The 18,932-nt window shown below is 44.8% G+C and overlaps 2 protein-coding genes across 2 annotated transcripts in view; one reads left to right on the top strand and one right to left on the bottom strand.

Annotated features, from left to right (window-relative positions):
* The window catches only part of nebl (nebulette), a 41,119-nt gene extending 31,966 nt beyond the window's left edge, over positions 1-9,153 (top strand). Inside the window, exons 5-7 of the mRNA XM_049011114.1 lie at positions 6,695-6,863; positions 7,593-7,711; positions 7,782-9,153. Coding sequence (XP_048867071.1) covers positions 6,695-6,863; positions 7,593-7,711; positions 7,782-7,958 — 465 coding nt within the window. The 3' untranslated portion in view covers positions 7,959-9,153. The remainder of the gene's footprint in view (positions 1-6,694; positions 6,864-7,592; positions 7,712-7,781) is intronic.
* A 1,023-nt stretch (positions 9,154-10,176) lies between these two features.
* riok1 (RIO kinase 1 (yeast)) lies at positions 10,177-18,551 on the bottom strand. The gene is made up of 17 exons (XM_049011113.1): positions 18,315-18,551; positions 17,724-17,922; positions 15,335-15,425; positions 15,172-15,241; positions 14,973-15,015; positions 14,358-14,450; positions 14,103-14,215; positions 13,946-14,026; positions 13,570-13,656; positions 12,811-12,948; positions 12,607-12,710; positions 12,047-12,153; positions 11,879-11,944; positions 11,545-11,664; positions 11,374-11,427; positions 10,833-10,967; positions 10,177-10,507 (listed from the first exon to the last, which is right to left on the bottom strand). Exons 1-17 carry the CDS (start codon positions 18,362-18,364, stop codon positions 10,397-10,399), a joined length of 1,662 nt encoding a protein of 553 aa, XP_048867070.1. The 5' UTR covers positions 18,365-18,551; the 3' UTR covers positions 10,177-10,396.
* Between the last annotated feature and the right edge of the window lie 381 nt (positions 18,552-18,932).

Genomic DNA, 18,932 nt, shown 5'->3' with positions numbered 1-18,932 from the left:
TATGAATTTCTGTAATTGTGTGACTGTTGCACATAAACGTTTCACATGACCCCACATAAAAGCCTTTTGGTTCACTGCATGCATAGCTAAGGTGAAATCTAACTCAAGAGAATTGAATTACATTGCATTGCATTGAAAGCCCCCCACCCTGAAAGCTTATTGTCTGATTCTGAGATGTTACTGTCCGTACGCATCACCATAAAAAATGTAACCTTCCTGGCTAACGAGACATAGCCCATCACAGAGCAGCTGCACTGATCAGCTATGCCAACATTTGCTTTCATTAGTCTTGCAGTTCTGTTTATTATTTTATGATATTTTTTTTAGTTATATCATGCATGGTTATGAAGGAACTTGCGGATGACACTCATAAAACAGTCTATTTGTAGGTGCGACTTGATGACCAAAAAAAAAGCTTTTATGGGTGAGGAAAAAATAATCAGGGTTTGACATTCAGGGTATATTAGCAGCAAACCTGCTGTAAGTCACAGCTGAGTAAAACAGTGGCTGCGATACATTTCACAGGCTTAACACTTGTTAAGGTGCTGAAGTTGGCAGATTTGCTCCTGGAAACTGCTCTGGGGGAGAGATCAAAGTGCTTTCTGGGGTCACGGTGACTCAGCTGAAACCCTGAGCTTGCTAGTGAGACCTCTCTCCTGCTTCTGCTCCACGGTAGCAAGACACGATCGATAATGATCAGACGTCACGTGCTTGAGGTTAAATCCACTGTAATCGTGAGCCTGAGGTGGCGCAGTCTTATCTCACCGTGCCCCACATGTAAAATACCGAAGTGTGAGCGTTTGCATTGAAGCATTTGCTATTAAAATAATGGAAATGATAACATGAGACAGGAGCCAAAATTTTGTATTCTGCTGTCCTTCTATGTCACTGTCAGGCACACAGCTGGGTCATCATCTGGCTGGTCTATTATTGTCATTGAGGAGACAGTGCTTGGGTTGTTCTGTCAGTGTCACTGAGGAGACAGTGCTTGGGTTGTCCTGTCAGTGTCACTGAGGAGACAGTGCTTGGGTTGTTCTGTCAGTGTCACTGAGGAGACAGTGCTTGGGTTGTTCTGTCAGTGTCACTGAGGAGACAGTGCTTGGGTTGTTCTGTCAGTGTCACAGAGGAGACAGTGCTTGGGTTGTTCTGTCAGTGTCACTGAGGAGACAGTGCTTGGGTTGTCCTGTCAGTGTCACTGAGGAGACAGTGCTTGGGTTGTCCTGTCAGTGTCACTGAGGAGACAGTGCTTGGGTTGTTCTGTCAGTGTCACTGAGGAGACAGTGATTAGGTTGTCCTGTCAGTGTCACTGAGGAGACGGTGTTTGGGTTGTTCTTACAGTGTCACTGAGGAGACAGTGCTTGGGTTGTTCTGTCAGTGTCACAGAGGAGACAGTGATTAGGTTGTCCTGTCAGTGTCACTGAGGAGACGGTGTTTGGGTTGTTCTTACAGTGTCACTGAGGAGACAGTGCTTGGGTTGTTCTGTCAGTGTCACAGAGGAGACAGTGCTTGGGTTGTTCTGTCAGTGTCACTGAGGAGACAGTGATTGGGTTGTTATGTCAGTGTCAGCGAGGAGACAGTGTTTGGATTGTCCTGTCAGTGTCACTGAGGAGACAGTGCTTGGGTTGTTCTGTCAGTGTCACTGAGGAGACAGTGCTTGGGTTGTTCTGTCAGTGTCACTGAGGAGACAGTGCTTGGGTTGTCCTGTCAGTGTCACTGAGGAGACAGTGCTTGGATTGTCCTGTCAGTGTCACTGAGGAGACAGTGCTTGGGTTGTCCTGTCAGTGTCACTAAGGAGACAGTGCTTGGATTGTCCTGTCAGTGTCACTAAGGAGACAGTGCTTGGATTGTCCTGTCAGTGTCACTGAGGAGACAGTGCTTGGGTTGTCCTGTCAGTGTCACTAAGGAGACAGTGATTAGGTTGTCCTGTCAGTGTCACTGAGGAGACAGTGCTTAGGTTGTCCTGTCAGTGTCACTGAGGAGACAGTGCTTGGGTTGTTCTGTCAGTGTCACTGAGGAGACAGTGCTTGGGTTGTCCTGTCAGTGTCACTGAGGAGACAGTGCTTGGATTGTCCTGTCAGTGTCACTGAGGAGACAGTGCTTGGATTGTCCTGTCAGTGTCACTGAGGAGACAGTGCTTGGGTTGTCCTGTCAGTGTCACTGAGGAGACAGTGATTAGGTTGTCCTGTCAGTGTCACTGAGGAGACAGTGCTTGGGTTGTCCTGTCAGTGTCACTAAGGAGACAGTGATTAGGTTGTCCTGTCAGTGTCACTGAGGAGACAGTGCTTAGGTTGTCCTGTCAGTGTCACTGAGGAGACAGTGCTTGGGTTGTTCTGTCAGTGTCACTGAGGAGACAGTGCTTGGGTTGTTCTGTCAGTGTCACTGAGGAGACAGTGCTTGGGTTGTCCTGTCAGTGTCACTGAGGAGACAGTGCTTGGATTGTCCTGTCAGTGTCACTGAGGAGACAGTGCTTGGGTTGTCCTGTCAGTGTCACTGAGGAGACAGTGATTAGGTTGTCCTGTCAGTGTCACTGAGGAGACAGTGCTTAGGTTGTCTTGTTATTGTCACTAAGGAGACGGTGTTTGGGTTGTCCTGTCAGTGTCACTGAGGAGACAGTGATTAGGTTGTCCTGTCAGTGTCACTGAGGAGACGGTGTTTGGGTTGTTCTTACAGTGTCACTGAGGAGACAGTGCTTGGGTTGTTCTGTCAGTGTCACAGAGGAGACAGTGATTAGGTTGTCCTGTCAGTGTCACTGAGGAGACGGTGTTTGGGTTGTTCTTACAGTGTCACTGAGGAGACAGTGCTTGGGTTGTTCTGTCAGTGTCACAGAGGAGACAGTGCTTGGGTTGTTCTGTCAGTGTCACTGAGGAGACAGTGATTGGGTTGTTATGTCAGTGTCAGCGAGGAGACAGTGTTTGGATTGTCCTGTCAGTGTCACTGAGGAGACAGTGCTTGGGTTGTTCTGTCAGTGTCACTGAGGAGACAGTGCTTGGGTTGTTCTGTCAGTGTCACTGAGGAGACAGTGCTTGGGTTGTCCTGTCAGTGTCACTGAGGAGACAGTGCTTGGATTGTCCTGTCAGTGTCACTGAGGAGACAGTGCTTGGGTTGTCCTGTCAGTGTCACTGAGGAGACAGTGATTAGGTTGTCCTGTCAGTGTCACTGAGGAGACAGTGCTTAGGTTGTCCTGTCAGTGTCACTGAGGAGACAGTGCTTAGGTTGTCCTGTCAGTGTCACTGAGGAGACAGTGCTTGGGTTGTTCTGTCAGTGTCACTGAGGAGACAGTGCTTGGGTTGTCCTGTCAGTGTCACTGAGGAGACAGTGCTTGGATTGTCCTGTCAGTGTCACTGAGGAGACAGTGCTTGGGTTGTCCTGTCAGTGTCACTGAGGAGACAGTGATTAGGTTGTCCTGTCAGTGTCACTGAGGAGACAGTGCTTAGGTTGTCTTGTTATTGTCACTAAGGAGACGGTGTTTGGGTTGTTCTGTCAGTGTCACTGAGGAGACAGTGATTAGGTTGTCCTGTCAGTGTCACTGAGGAGACAGTGCTTAGGTTGTCCTGTCAGTGTCACTGAGGAGACAGTGCTTAGATTGTCCTGTCAGTGTCACTGAGGAGACAGTGCTTAGGTTGTCTTGTTATTGTCACTAAGGAGACGGTGTTTGGGTTGTTCTGTCAGTGTCACTGAGGAGACAGTGTGTGGCTGTTTGGTCAGTATGTTCCACTCCCCCTGTCGATGATACAAAGATATAAGGGCTAAACCTTAAAAAGCACATTCTGGTTCCTGAAACCATCCCCTGCATCTCAAACAAGGTCACCAGGGATGGGGGGAGGGGTGACAGCTGCAAAACTGCTTCGTCATGCCTGGGGGGGAGGTGCTAATTAAAAAAGAACATTCATGGAGTGATAATAGGGAGTGCGTGGCTCAACTTTCTGAATGCAGAGTGACATCTGGTCGGGGAACAGCATCTCTATCGTATATCTTTGTGAGAAAGACCTCCGTGTGAGGGGATCGACTCCCGTGTCCCGGGGATAATTATCATGTCCTGGTTCACCCCCACCCCCTCCAGCCTGTTAGCAGCAGCATTGACATTGGGTGTGTGTGTTGGTGTGAGCAGTGTGACCCCTTTTCGGGAATAAACTGTAAAAATGATCTCTATCCACGTGCTAACCTTCATAAACATTTAATTTCATTTACTGTTCATGCCCCCCCCCCCCCCCCCGGCGGTTTCCATGGAAACCTATAATAGTCAATTATACAAGGTAAACCACAGACCACCAGGAAGACTCTTAGGACCTTCTTGATAGTGCTCACGTTTGAAGTGCCTTCCTTCCAGTCATTTTCGGCTGCACTGGCTGTATGTATGTTTGACAAACTGCACTCAGAGTGAATTTTTTTTTTTGTCCTTCGGGAGAACAGGAATTTTTAGCGACAGTGCTTACCTTTTGGTCCAGATGAAACTTCTTATGAGTTCGAGAGTAGGCTGGTGATATTTAGCTTATAGCTAAATTGAGAGAAGAATAATTTCTACTTATAACAGTGGAAAATCTTTTGTGCTGATTACAAACACTGGTTTTAGGTGAGCATGTATTTTCTTTCATCGTTAATAACTTTGTGGAGAACGTACATTCTTACCTCTTAATGTCCTATTTTTTTTACCCATATTTATACTGATTACTTAATTAGTAATCACTGATTGCTGATTACTTAAACCAGTGTTTTGTTGAAGAGTTTAAAAAGGAAACATTTAACCTTTTTGACATGTATCGACGAACCTTTTCCAAAAATCAGAAGGAGCCGACGAGGCTTTCAGTTCGCCAGGCGTTTCGTTTTGGGTTTTAATGATCTGTGCTGCGTGAGTTCTGGTTTGAACGTGAACCACTCCTAGTCTTGGTTCCTTAGGAATCCTCTTACAGCAAAACAAGTCCCGGTACCAGCCAAAGTTTGTGTCCTTTCAATGATTTCTAATAGAGAAATCTCCAAAAACTCAAAGGTCATTGATTTTAAGATCTTGCGCTGCTGGTAACAGATTCCAACTAATCAACTGAATTTAATTTCTGTCTGATCTATATGTTTTGATAAACACAAAGCATGTGTTAGGGATATTTTTCATTCAGATTCTCTTTCCATTCTTAGTACATTATGATAACATGTATATTCTCTCCAGATGATTCAGACGATTACCCCGTGATCACTATGAAGGAAATTAAAGAACAGCGAAACTGAACTGAGTATCTTCTTCACTGTTAACTATATATTTCACCTCCCACCTGTGACCTTACAGAATAATGTATTATGGTTTAGTATAAACACTGTATCCAATTAAGGGAAACGTTTTAATGCAGTGGGTCTGATTTCAAGCCAGTATCAGTTACATTACTGAATGAGCGTTTCTCACCTTTTCACTACTGGTCCCAAATGTACTGTGTGTAACTGGTTTCAGTCGCATAGCCCCACCTTGTGGTGTGAAGTTGGATTAAAACAGCCATTTCAACAGCCATTTCAACAAGTCTGTCCCAACGTGCACTGATGCAGAGTGGACTGTTAACATGTACGTCTCCAACTTGCTTTTGACTCTAAGTCAACATTTTTGAGCTTTTGACATAGTTGCATGAACCTCCTATTTACACGCAAAACTTTCCTTTGTTTTTGTGGCTTTTTGAGGTATACTTATTTATAAACGTTAAGAACATTTAGCATTTGTGTGCTGCCTAATCCATATTGCCAAACGGAGTAGAACTGGAATTATTTAGAGTTTTTGACTGTCTGTAGACAGAAAGTTAACCTAATTAAGTCTGTTTCGGGCCATCTATGGGTGATACCATAATTTCTTTTCTTCATTTATGCAAATAACTTCTGTGTTGATGTGTAGTATTTATTAGCCGTCTGACATCCCAGTGCGACGACCGAGTTTGGAGAAGGCGAGATTATCCGTAATTCACAAGCCAGGGTGCATCTGGGCTTGCTGGAGGGCTCGACCTCATTTTGTCAGACGCTTGACGTGTTATTTCATCCCGTGACTGGAGGGTAGGCGGTCGACATCGAGGGGTGTTGACGAAGGGAAATCTGAGTGATTTCATTGGACAGGGAAACCCGCAGGGTTCTGCACAGGAATATCTTTAGACTCAAGCCGGCTAATGAGAGAGCTAATGATGACCCTCATGGAGAAGGCAGACTTTCACAGGTGACCCTGTTCAACCATAATTCAAGGACTGAGACAGCCTTGGGCTGCAGGGTGATCCCCACTGGGCTGGGAGAGGCATGTCACAGAGAGGCAGTATCCATCTCCTGTGATTGGCTGAGGGTGGCCATGACAACCGCCAGGGTGGACTGAGGTCACTTGTAGTCTGATGTTTTTTGTTTACTTTGAAGGAGGAGATGTCATGCGTCATTTATGAATGTTTAACCACCTGGAAACGGAATAACAAGTGTGCTGTTTGTTAACAAAATGTACCTTTAAAGGGTGTGCGGCTGTCTGTTTGGATACTGGCGTGTCGGAATTCTGTACCTTTTTAGGATTTTTAGATCCTGTATCATCGTCCCTAATGTCGTTTTGTATATTTTGTACTACAAAGTTGCACAGAATTTCTTTCGATATTTTTAGAACTATTTATTGAGTGCAGAGGTACGGTGAATCTAGAGTTTGGCCCAAGATGCACAAGGCAGGGGAACATTTTTTTCAGTTTGCCTTTTGTCTCTGCAGGCAAAATACCATGAAGATTTTGAGAAGACGAGAGGGCGAGGGTTCACCCCGGGGATGGAAGAGGCCAACATGGAGCGGATGAGGCGGAGCAAGCAGATGATGGCCGAGGCGAGGGGAGGATACCCACACCCGGGGGACATGGATCCGCGCAGACCGGGCATCATAGTTGGTGAGCCTCCTCATCACCACGGAAACATTAAAGCCAAAGCGATGATGTCACATGGGGAAAAAAAAAAGGTTCACCAAATGTCTACTTGCCTGAGTAGCATCTTTTACTTTGAAGTTAGCAGTATTAAGACTCCAAAAACAGTTCTAACAGACATGCACATTTTTACCATCATAAAGGACCATCAACACAGACGCATACGCAATAAATGCAGCGAGTGCATTGCAATGCCGAACTCTTTCATTATTCACAAGTAAAGACTTTGTGTGATAAATGCAAGCTCTACAAATAGCAAGATCATTATATAGTCTAAGATGCACGTACCGGCAAAAACGGGCATAATGGATATTAGTAGATTAAAAATGAATGTGTAGAAATGCAAGCAGGTTAGAGTCCGTGCCAAGTTTGAGAAAAACAGCCATGCCAGCTTATCCTGCCCAGGGTAGGGGGGGGGGGAGGGGGGGGCTTGGAGCAGGCAGCAGACAACTTAATCACACCGGCCCCACATTATGGACAATTTAGAGAAATGAGTCAGTAAAAAGTAGCATTTTGACTGAAATCAGGAGGCAGTCAGGGCTGAATTGCAGACAAGACGGATGTTGCGGGGGGTGATGGGGGTCCTATATTCGTAAGCCTCTGGGGAACTTCAGCCCACTACATGAAGACTGGGCTTAGGAGAACTGTAGCAAGAAGTTACGGTGATGCTATGGCATTTCTCTATGGTCCATACAGCCCCGGTGCTACCTGGAGCGTACCACCCAACCGGACACTCGCAGGGCTACGGTTATATGCACCAGACGAGCATGTCCTCCATGCGATCCCTGCAGTCTCCGCCGCACGCCTCGGTCACGGTGAGTACCAGCACGCTCCTGGCCTTTCCCACAATGCTCTGCAGCTCTAACCCCAATCCTAACCGTGCAGAGAACCTACCGGGCCATCTACGACTACACGGCGCAGGACCACGACGAGGTGTCCTTCCGGGACGGGGACGTCATTGTGGGCGTGCAGCCCATCGACGAGGGCTGGGTGTTCGGCACGGTGCAGAGGACGGGACGCTCTGGCATGCTCCCCGCCAACTACATCGAGGGCCTGCGCTGAAACTCACCACTCCCCGGCAAGGTTTTGACTCCTTAAATTGTGACATGGTCAGCTTTCGTCTTCTGCAGTAACATGCGTAAAACAAGGTCTTACACACTAAATGTAACAAAAATGTGGTTATAGCAACTTGAGAAATAATTCAATTAAGAAACTGGAAAATACTAAAGAAGACACTGTAAAATAGCGCCTCCTACAGGACACACAAGCACCCCACTACTCTTTACTCTGTAACTGACCACATCATCCGTGTCCACAAGTAAGGCCAACTGAAATATATTAATGCGTTTTTTTTTATCTTTTTTTCCTATACCTGTCTCTTTTTTACAAAAATTAGGGGAATAATTATTTTTCATTACTATTCTGTGCAAGTAAGCTTGTGTAATAGCTGTGATATTTTACTTGACTCCTTGAACACTTTTTATGTTTTTTCCAAGACAAAATATTTAATCCTGTTTGACATGCCTTGAACTTAAGTGAGAGCGTTATGTCAGGTTCTAGGTGTGGATTAATAACTTATGCAAGAATAGATACTATGTATATTGCGATCCTGTGTTCTAGATGCGTTTTTAGGAAATTTTTAGTAATGAAGTTCAGGACCTTTGCTTGGGTTCCTGCACTGACCATAAACATTTTCCTGACTAATGGCAAAGCAAGTTGCATCCTGTCACACGATGAGTGATTAAGAAAATATCCCTTGATCTCTGTGCTCCTCACGCCTATCACGTGTTTGACAAGCGGTTTGAGACACCGAGAGGTTAACTTCACTTGTCATTTATGTTCCCGCACACATATATGTACATATGCATGTCGTGTTAAAGAAGTATTGAAAAAAAAATTTACCTGCGTGTTTAAAAAATGTAACACGTTTACCACGGGACGACTGTTTATTCATAGTGACCTCAACCATTCCTTGGTAGATGAATGGACAATTACTTTAAGCTGGTACTCAAAAGGACCAATAATTAAAACATAAAGTTTATGATCTGTGCATTATAAATGCACATTATATAAATCCTGTCAGAGATGGTAGGACGTCGCCCATTCATGCTCCTTCAAAGGGAAGGATGAGATATTTTGTAGCTCTTGAAATCACTGGTGATTCTTCAGAAGTGAATAGATGAAAATCAATGTCAGATATGCTTTTTTCTTTTTTTTTAACAAAAACTTCATGCAAGAATAAACGGCTTTGTCTGTCTGTCTGGCCTCGTGTTTCATTGTCGAGTCTCTATTTCACATCTCAGTTTGTAGCATGACTGCTTCTCACCTCCAGGGTTTGGGGTTCGAATCTCATCTCCGCTCTGCATACTGTGTATGTGAGTTTCTGTCCAGACATACAGCCAGTAAAATTGGTGCCTCTATATTTCTCATAAATGTTAATCGTCCGTCATAGGCTCCTGGCCCTGTGCAGGGTAACTGGTTAGAAGATGGATGGATGGTTTGAAAGGGAAAAAAAGGATGGAATGGAATCACTAAACTGATACCCTTGTAGGTGAGAGCTGGGTTCACCCAGGGCATGCACAACAACAGGGTGAGGACCCCACACACACTTGTTGAACCCTGCTCCTCAGATGATGGAAGTGAAGCAGAAGGTAATGGCCCCATTAGGAAGGAGAAGCAAGGCTGAAACTCCCACTAATGACCTCATCATCGATGTGACCTTTGTCCTCCTGCTCTGACGTTACACCTCCATTTCTGGATAATCTTTACACCATGGAGTAAAGCAAGTGTATGACTGGGAAAAAAAAAACATCCATCTGCACTCCACACTGGATTTAATAAGAAAAAAAATCGAGTGGCTCTAGTCTAGGACGGCTTCATTACTGTACTTGATGAAGCTGTAGATGTTCACGGTGATCTGATGAGTATGCAGCTGTTTAAATTAAAATGGGAGAAGGAGATTATTCAGCAGCACATCACAGTACGATGCAGCAGAGTCCTGTACTCATGCTGCAGTGACTCAACGCTGTACAGAGTCTCTGCTTCCCAGGGGTCCTGTGACCCCCCCCGTAAATGTCATCACTTCACCTCTTGCCGTTGCTTGGAAACAGTCTCCGCGTTCCGTACCAAATGTGTGGGGTCGCTCAGAGCAGGGTGCTGGGAACCGCGTGCCATTTCAAGCAGAGACGATCGCATCACGTTTCACTTCCAACATTCACAGCTGAATTATACTATAAATAATTCTGTTAGGTACTTTGGTGGGAACCCGATAAATCACCCCTTACAAAGAAGATCATTTTAATATCTGTCATATTACAGTCTCTCATACACATAAAGGTTTAACTGCATGCCATTATCACACTGTGACGCCACATGCAGTGCTGTCTGAAACCATGCCCCATCAGCACACGTCCCGCCCCTATAAGCCAGACCCCGCCCCTTTCAGTCAGTGCCCCTCCCCTATAGGCCAGCATCTTCCCCTATGGGTCCATGCCCCATTCCTATCGGCCCTTCTTCATCTTGGCCACCTTCTCCTTGCGTTTCTTCACGTGTTTCGGTGTTTTGTTCTTCCTCTTCTCCCTCTGTGCCTCCTTCACCAGCCTCTTCCTCTCCTGGAGGAAGCAATTAAACAGCAGGCGGTTAGAGCATTTAAATACTAAGGATGGGTCAGATCACCGGCTTTCCACAGTGATCTCTGCACTACTAATGACTATTAAAACCAAGCTCATGAATGCCTGCAGTGTAAATTAAGTGAGTACACTAAAGCAGATACTCACTGGCATACCAGCTGGGGAGGCTCCTCCACGCAGCCCCAGACCCATGCAGGGTGAAGGCCCACAAAAGACGGCTGGGTTTTATCACAGTGTGCACTCCCCTATAGCCCACATCCGCTATGGCATCCCAGCCTGTGTCTGGGTCCTAAAGCCTGCCTCTCACCTTCCTGTCCACCTGTGACTCCTCCCCCTGCCCTGTGACCCGGGACGCTCCCTCAAGGTCCGAGCCATCACTCCCGTCACTCTCCTCCGAACTGGAGCTGCCCTCGTCGCTGAGCTCCTCCAGGAGAGCGGGGACCTGCCAAGAGTGGGGGGGGGGGGGCACCGTCAATCTGTGTGGCCCCACACTCTGCCAAAATGCTCACCGATGCCATTAGTGAAAGGCAGGATTTATATTCTTACACAAATATGTATTTAGACCTTACATCCACCTTAGGAATCCCACACGGTACAGGAAATTTACATTGTATTTGTCCAAGGTGATGTAGAAGTGAGGATCACAGAGCGGCAGTGGAGCAACTGGGGTTAAGGGCCACGCTCTCGGGCCCAACGATGACATCGTTCTGCTAAGCATGGGATCCGAACCCGCGACCTTCTGATCATGGGCAGAGATTCCTCCTCCTCCTTAACCTCTTTTTTTACTATCTTTTACCAAAGCATACAGAGATCACTGTAGGTTTACGGTGGGACAGAGGTGTCCTTACCGTCTGCACTCCTGAGAGATCCTTCTTTAGGCCAGTCACTGTCTGGTACAGAACCTACGGGACACAGGACACACAGAGCGTGAGGTCACCATGACGAACCCACTGAGAATCGGACCCTCACCTAGTCTGGTGGGCCAGGGTCGGGGGGGGCATGGGGAGGGGGTTACTCACATTGTCATTTTGCACGTTGAGCGACGAGTCCTCCCCCTTCATTTTCACCATGGCGTCCACATCTCGCTCATAGTGAACCACCTCCGTCAGCGTGCGAGGAATGTAGGCGTTCTTGAACACCTGCCGATTCACATTTAAAAAAAAAAAAAAAAAAAAAAAACATACAAGTGGAATTTTCGCCAAACAATATAACTAAAATGTGCTATTTGGTAGTGAAGTTATGATGCACCATTAAAAAGTCTGCAAGCACCATGTGATACCAGGCACTCGGAACGCAAAAGGCTGGACCTGACCGGGCTGGATGCAAGATGGGCACCATCTCCTCAGAACTTACCTCTTCATCCACCTTGTCCTGGTTGGACCTTTCCTCTGCCGTCCTCCCCGCGGCGATCTCCATTGCCTGCAGAGAGACAGAGAGTCACTCCTGACAGAGAGAGACACGCACGCACACACAAAAGCCGCGGGTTTGGGTCAGCCAGGTAAACGCTCGGTGACCCCTGACCTTTTCCAAGTAGTCGTCCATGTTGTCCTCTGTGATGGAGGGGTCTGTGATGAAGTCGAACAGCTCCCGCACCGTCATCACTGCCACCTTGTGCTTCAGGAAGAAATCTACAGAGACAGACAAGGACCCCTCCATCACTAGGGATAATCCTAGTATAATCCTAAAACTTTCCACAGTGCTACCGTGATGCAGGCGGCCCTGCAGTACGAGGGCCCGATTGAGCAAGCTCCGGGACAGATTCTTCTAACCATCAGAATGCTGAACTCTGGTCAATAGATCCACTTACTGTATTACTGCCCAGCAGATCTGTGTATTTGTTACATTGTAACTGAAGTTACATACTGTTGTTATTGTGTTATGATTAGTGTGCTTCAAACTGTACCGTTTGTCGCAGCTGTTGCGAGGCCTGCACACAAGCGTTTTTCTCACCTGCACATTGACAAATGTCGAGTGATGTGACAAAGTGATGTGACGAATAAAGTGATGTGACAAAGTGATGTGACGAATAAAGTGATGTGACGAATAAAGTGATTCGGTTTGGCGGCGGTGGAATTCCTCACCGTTGATGTTGCTGCAGTCCTTGCGCAAAAACTCCAGGGCGTGCGGATGGTCGTGTTCCACGGACTGCGACACGTCGATGATGTAGGCATCTCCGTTGTGATACCTGCCCCCCCCCACACACACACAAATAAAACTGGTTGCTGTGAATAACCGAGGATGACTGACCTGGTTATCTCCTTCCTGGTAGGTGGAGGATGACTCACAGCATGTTGAACTCGCTGAGGTCGGCGTGGACCAGGCGCGCCTCCTGGTACATCTTCCTCATGTTCTGAATGACCTGTAGGTACAGTTCCCGGGCCTTGGACTCCGATAGAGCGGCGTTCTTCAGCAGGGGCGCAGGCCTAAACACAGGCACTGGCGTTAGAAATCCTACAACAGCAGCCATGTCAACAATGAAATCTGGGCCTGTAGGGGAGACATTTTTTTTTCCTCTGTGAATACAGGTCGTTCTCGACTTTATGAGCTAATCCGTTTCGAATTATCGCTCGTTAAATCGAGAACTCGTAAGGCGGGAGCTATTTTCCCCAAGGAATGTTAAAACAGAAATGATGACATTTGTTCTGGGCAAAGAATGTGATCAGAAATTTTTGCCAAATAAACAGAGGAAACGGAGATGTATTATCAGAATTAACATTTAATGAAAAATATATGCATATTTAAGCAAAAAAATAAAATTCCTTGGAGAAAATCAAAAAAATACTACTTATAAAAATTGTAGTATCAGGCAAGGAATAAGTCAGACATGCAGAGTCAGATATGTCACAAAGCAAAATTATCTGATAACGATCTGATAACATTTTTGGCCAGCACGCGTTAAGCTATGTGCATATTTAAATAAATCAATAAATAAATGAATGAAACTTTTATTTTTGCCGCAGAAAATTAATACTGAAATATACCCGTCAGTTCCCCAAACATAATATTACCCATAATGCATCAGGAGGCGGTGGGAGTGAACTCACGTGTCATTCCGGCCGATGAAGCCCATAAGGAGGACGTGGCTGCGTAGCATGATGGGCGCGGGACTGGGGATCTGCGCAGTCTGCAGCCTGGCAACATCCACACACACACACACACACACACACACACACACACGCACACAATGTCACCATGATTACCTGATCAGTGACATCAGGATTTAACAAAAGTAATTGATGCAGAATGATGCATGGACAGAAGCACAGTTCGGAAGTACTGGTAGCGAGAAACGACTCCCGATTATGATCACATGACCAAAGGCCTTTGTGGGTGAGGTAACAAAGGATTTCAGAAGCTGGGCCTCGTTGACAGCACCTTCACCGAGTCACTGAGTAAGGCCCGCCGTCACGGGAAGCTCACCTTATAAGGTTCCTCATCTCCTTCTCCGCCCACGTCCGCACCATCTTCCTGGGGTTACCCTTGCAGTAGCCATGCCGGAATCTAGGGGAGACATTTCACGGTGAATAGCAGTACACACGGTATCTTTGGGGCACCCCGCTGCACATCGGCGTCTCACCTGAACTCCCCGCTGACGTATTTGTCCCGGTCTTTGAAAAGAAGGATGGAGGTCTTATAAATTTTGATGGCCCGGCTGTCTCCCTGGGCGGTGGTGGCGTGGTAGACATTTGCCTGTTCGTGCGGGAGACACAAAGCATCGGGGGAAGAGATGTGAGCTGACGGGTGTCTACAAAACAATGCTCGGGATCTGGCACTGAAAGACCCGACGGGTTGATTGATTGCCCTGTGTAAAAAGGAGTGGGAAGACTCTCGCCTCTTTGCCTGTACTGATGCAGCCATTGATCTCCGAAATAACCCCTCGACTCAGCATCTTGAAGAGAATCATTCGAGTCCGTGGGTCCAGCACCTGCAGGAAGAAGATTTAAGGTTACTGGTCATGTCTTTGCTTCACAATTCCCCTAATCCACGGACCTGCCCCTCAAATGAACACAGATTAGACCCATGGACCCGATATAAAAGTTGCCTCATCAAACAAATAAAGAATTATTACAGATTATACTGATATATTAAGATTATACTGCAAGGTAAGCTGACTGATGTGTCTAAATTGACCCTGTAGTTGTGCGAGTGTGGCTGCATTAGTGTGTGTGTGCCCTGCAGTGTGTGGGGAGTGTGTGTGCCCACCTAGGGTTGGTTCCCGCCTGCGCCCGATGCTCCCAGAATAGGCTCCGGACCCCCCGCAACCCCAATGGGGACTAAGCGGTTACGATAATGGATGTATAGATGGATATACTCATGTCTTGTCAATTTATGACATTTTTTGTATAGCTCTTAGAACTGCTCTATAGACCCCCAGGAGGTTGTGAATCACAGGCTGACCCCCCCCCCCCGCCCACTTTTAAATCCACAAACAGAAACCAAAATGGACCTGCTCAACAGTGGCTCTGTCCGACTTGTCCTTCACTCGATGTCTGCGATTAAAAAAAACAATAATACAGGATTCAAAGAAATACGTCATTCATGATGAAGCATCAAGCCGAATAAACACCCATTTTCAGAAGTACAATGTTGCAGCTGCAGTTTTGAAGGCCAGGCGAGTGGAAAAACAGAGACGACGACCAACATACGAGTCTGCGTCTCTCTGTCTCTGCAACTCCGTGACTTTATTGATTACTGAATCCACATAGTTCAGTTTATCTGGTAAAAAGATACAGAGGAAGGTTTCAGAATAGGTATTACATAATTATCTTACGTTAGAATGCTAATCGATGCTTGTAAGCTTGTCCTCACCCAGATTAATCTTGTGTTCAAATTTTCTTAGCGCCTTATCCATAGGAGTTGACATTTTCTGAGATTTGTTGCTTGGGTTTTGTCTGTTTGCCTGAAGAAAACATTAATATTTTGTTAAAAACATAACATTAGAAATTTACAAACAAGAGGAGGCCATTCGGCTCAGAACTTAACTAATAGCTCAGAGTTGTTAAAATCTTATCTAGCTTTGATTTAAAGGAACCCAGGGTTTTAGCTTGCGCTACACTAGCAGAAAGACTATTCCATACTCCAAGAAGTGCTTCCTCAAATTCAGTTTAAAATGTTCTCCTGCTAATTTCCACTTATGGCCATGAGTTCTAGTATTTAAACTAATACTGAAACAGCCATTTGGCTAAACAGCATCCAGACCTGTTATAATCTTATATACCTGGATCATGTCCCCCCCCCTTAATCTCCTTTGCTCGAAGCTAAACAAATTCAGCTCAGCTATCCTCTTCTCATAGGACATTCCTCTAAGACCAGGAATCATTCTCGTAGCCCTACGTTGCACCTTTTCCAAGGCAGCAATGTTCTTCTTAAGGTATGGTGACCAAATCTGCACAAAATATTCTAGGTGGGGTCTTACCAAGGAATTATATTATCGTAGCATCACTTCCCTTGTCTTAAACTCCGCACACCTAGAGATGTAACCCAACATCCTATTGGCCTTTTTTATTGCTTCCCCACACTGCCGAAAGTGGGTTTGCTGGGCTACTTCTATCCCCTTTTTTGAATATGGGTGTTATATTAGCATGCTTCCAATCAGAAGGTACCACACCCACAGATAACGATCTCTGGAATAGTAAAGTTAAACGTTGGCTAATAACATCCCTCATCTCTTTTAAAACTATAGGTAAGATGCCATCAGGCCCCTGTGATTTATTTTCAGCTCAGCTAGGCTTGGTACCACATCAGCCTCATTTATACATATACTGGTCAAAGACGACGCTGTATTCGTACTAAATGGTGGCAAGTTACTCATGTTCTCTACTATGAACACCCATGTAAAATAATCATTAAACTCATTTACTATATCAATTTCATTTTCAATTATAAGGCCCTTACTGTCCTGCAAATTAGTGATTTCAGCTTTTAGAGCTCTTTTGGAGTTAAAATATTGGAAGAAACTTTTATTGTCATCCTTAGCCTCCAATGCAATCTTTCTTTGTAAATTCTTCTTGGATTATGTAATGTTATTTAACTGGACCTGTAGACTTAGATACTCCTGCATTATTTTGAAATCATTAGTTAATTTCCATTTGTGGAACAGAGCCCTTTTCCTACTGACTTTATTCTTAATTTCCATAGTAAATCACTTTGGTTGTAGTTTCCTAGATTTAGTTTTGCTGGAAACAGGTATGAAGTCCTCCTGCCTCCCCATGCCTCGTCAACAGTTTTGCTATATAACTCCATCCAGTTTACAGTTTCCAGTTTCAGTCTCATACCATTAAAGTTAGCCTTCCTAACATTATATACTTTTGTTTTGGACTTTGCTCTTCGGACAGTAAAATTTACCTCAAATTTAACCATGTTATGATCGCTACTGTCCAGTGCTTCTAAAACCACAAATTTTCAAATGATGTCTTGGTTGTTAGAGAAAACAAGATTAAGAAGGGCTTCCCCCCTGGTAGGGGTGTTAACAAACTGAGTAAAAAAACAATCCTGTACTAAATCCACCATCTCAAGTTCATTAACAAAAGAGCCAGACACTATGTCCCACTGTATCCCAGGTAAATTAAAATCACCCATAACCACCACATCATTTTTATTACTCATAATTCTCATATCGTCATATAACTTCTGCTTTCCTCTGCAGCTACATTATGTGCTCTATAACAAACACTGACAATTAGGCCATTTGAGTTTTTAGCATCTACTTTTATCCATACAGCTTCTGTACTTTTATTTTTATCAGTGAGCTCCCTTGCCTGTAAGTTTACTTTTATGTATACTGCAACACCACCTCCCTTCTTGCTTATCCGGTCTCTACGGAACAACATGTAACCATCCACATTATATTCTTCTCCATCATTGTCGCTCATCCATGTTTCAGTTATTCCTATATTGTCACAAGTGCCTGATGTAACTTAAGCCTCTAAATCATGAATAGCATTCAACTTAAATCACTTAAATGCTGTCTTGTATTTCTTAACACTTGTCTGAAAAAAGCAAGCAAGAATTTCATTACACTCAATACAAATGGCAACGAAACTTTGAAATGAGCATATTAATATTTCAAAGGTGATGGGGAAATGGTGCAATTTCACACTAAAGTGAAATTAATCACCAAACAAAGTCAATTTGCATGAGAGCCACACTTCACTTGAATTACAAATGTATCGGCAAGCTTTTTGCCGTTACCGCCTACCTGCTGATTGCTCCCAGTCCGGAGAGCCGTGTAGCGCTTGGTGAAATCTCCAGTGGACTCATTCCAGTCCCACTCGTCATCTTCATCCTCCTCATTCGTATCCTCACTGTCCTCTCTCCGTTCGTTCAAATTTACCTGACAGATCTCTGCTTCCAACGCTGACGTGACCCTGGTGGGCGCATCAGAACCCAACTCCCCACTGTACATTATTTTTAAAAAGACAAATGTATCTATTAGCAGAGTCTGCATGTAAAACAATGTCGTATGTAAATTTATGTCCACCGTTTCAGGCTTCTCCTTTTTCAGTTCTATATCACGTATTCTTGATATTTTTCTTTGCCCTCACTGTATTTTATTTAACAACAAATTCGGTCAACTGTTAACAAGATCAGCAGCTGACAACACACAGCACCTAACTTCTTAACTGCTAGTTACGATCTCGAGGAACGACAGTCAGGACGTACTTCTTAGGCCTATTTATGTCATAAACACACATAATATGGTATCAAAAATGTATCATTCAGATGCTACTAGTGCTTTAACCTACCCAAAAATGATCCGGAGGAGCAGAGTACAAAATATATTACAAACCTGTCAAGTTCCTCTGCGTCGTCAAACTGACCACGTATGACAATTGACATAACTACTAATTCAGCAAACAAAATGTATTCGAATTAACAATTGTTAAACTGTAGAGACACTCCACCAAACTCCAACAGGAGTCTTTCGATTAATCCTTCCTTAGAGCTCAACAACGTGGTTACGGATAACGTGAAGTCTCAAACTTAGTCAAACAACGTGTGGAAAAACGCGTTTCGCAAATGTACTCCAGGATATGACGTTATAAAATGTTTCTTAATTTCATGTATTATTCAATTAGCCATAACTATCTCGCTTTTTATTCAGATACATATACAAAATTATAGTGTGTTTTAGATTTTGCGTATATGAGGTTGTTGCGGTTCTTCTACATCAAAAGAACAACGGAAAATAACTCTGATTTGCTGGATTGTTTGATTAAATTATTTATAAACTAGATATTATATATTCGGGTATAATTTATAGTATTTTTTTCTACATGGAAAGCAACGGGGAAGATGGTGTCATTTTGCAGTGAGACAAAGCCGCCGGAGGCGGCGTTTCGGTATGCTACCAGAGAGGGCGCTGTTCAGTATGACGCCGCGCGCTGCCCGGATGTACGCTGAGCGC

The sequence above is a fragment of the Brienomyrus brachyistius genome, chromosome 4, assembly GCF_023856365.1.
Source record: "Brienomyrus brachyistius isolate T26 chromosome 4, BBRACH_0.4, whole genome shotgun sequence".
NCBI classification, from domain to species: Eukaryota; Metazoa; Chordata; class Actinopteri; order Osteoglossiformes; family Mormyridae; genus Brienomyrus; species Brienomyrus brachyistius.
Note: the sequence above shows the minus strand (reverse complement) of the source record. Positions and strands in the feature narration are given on the sequence as shown.

What these genes read in the sequence shown, in the direction of transcription:
- riok1 (XM_049011113.1), bottom strand. Translation starts at nt 18,364, where the DNA reads ATGTCAATTGTCATACGTGGTCAGTTTGACGACGCAGAGGAACTTGAC. An exon ending in TTCATCGGCCGGAATGACAC is followed by an intron (nt 12,949 to 13,569) that starts GTGAGTTCACTC and finishes GCCTGTGTTTAG; the next exon opens with GCCTGCGCCCCTGCTGAAGA. An exon ending in ATCTCTCAGGAGTGCAGACG is followed by an intron (nt 10,968 to 11,373) that starts GTAAGGACACCT and finishes CACTCTTGGCAG; the next exon opens with GTCCCCGCTCTCCTGGAGGA.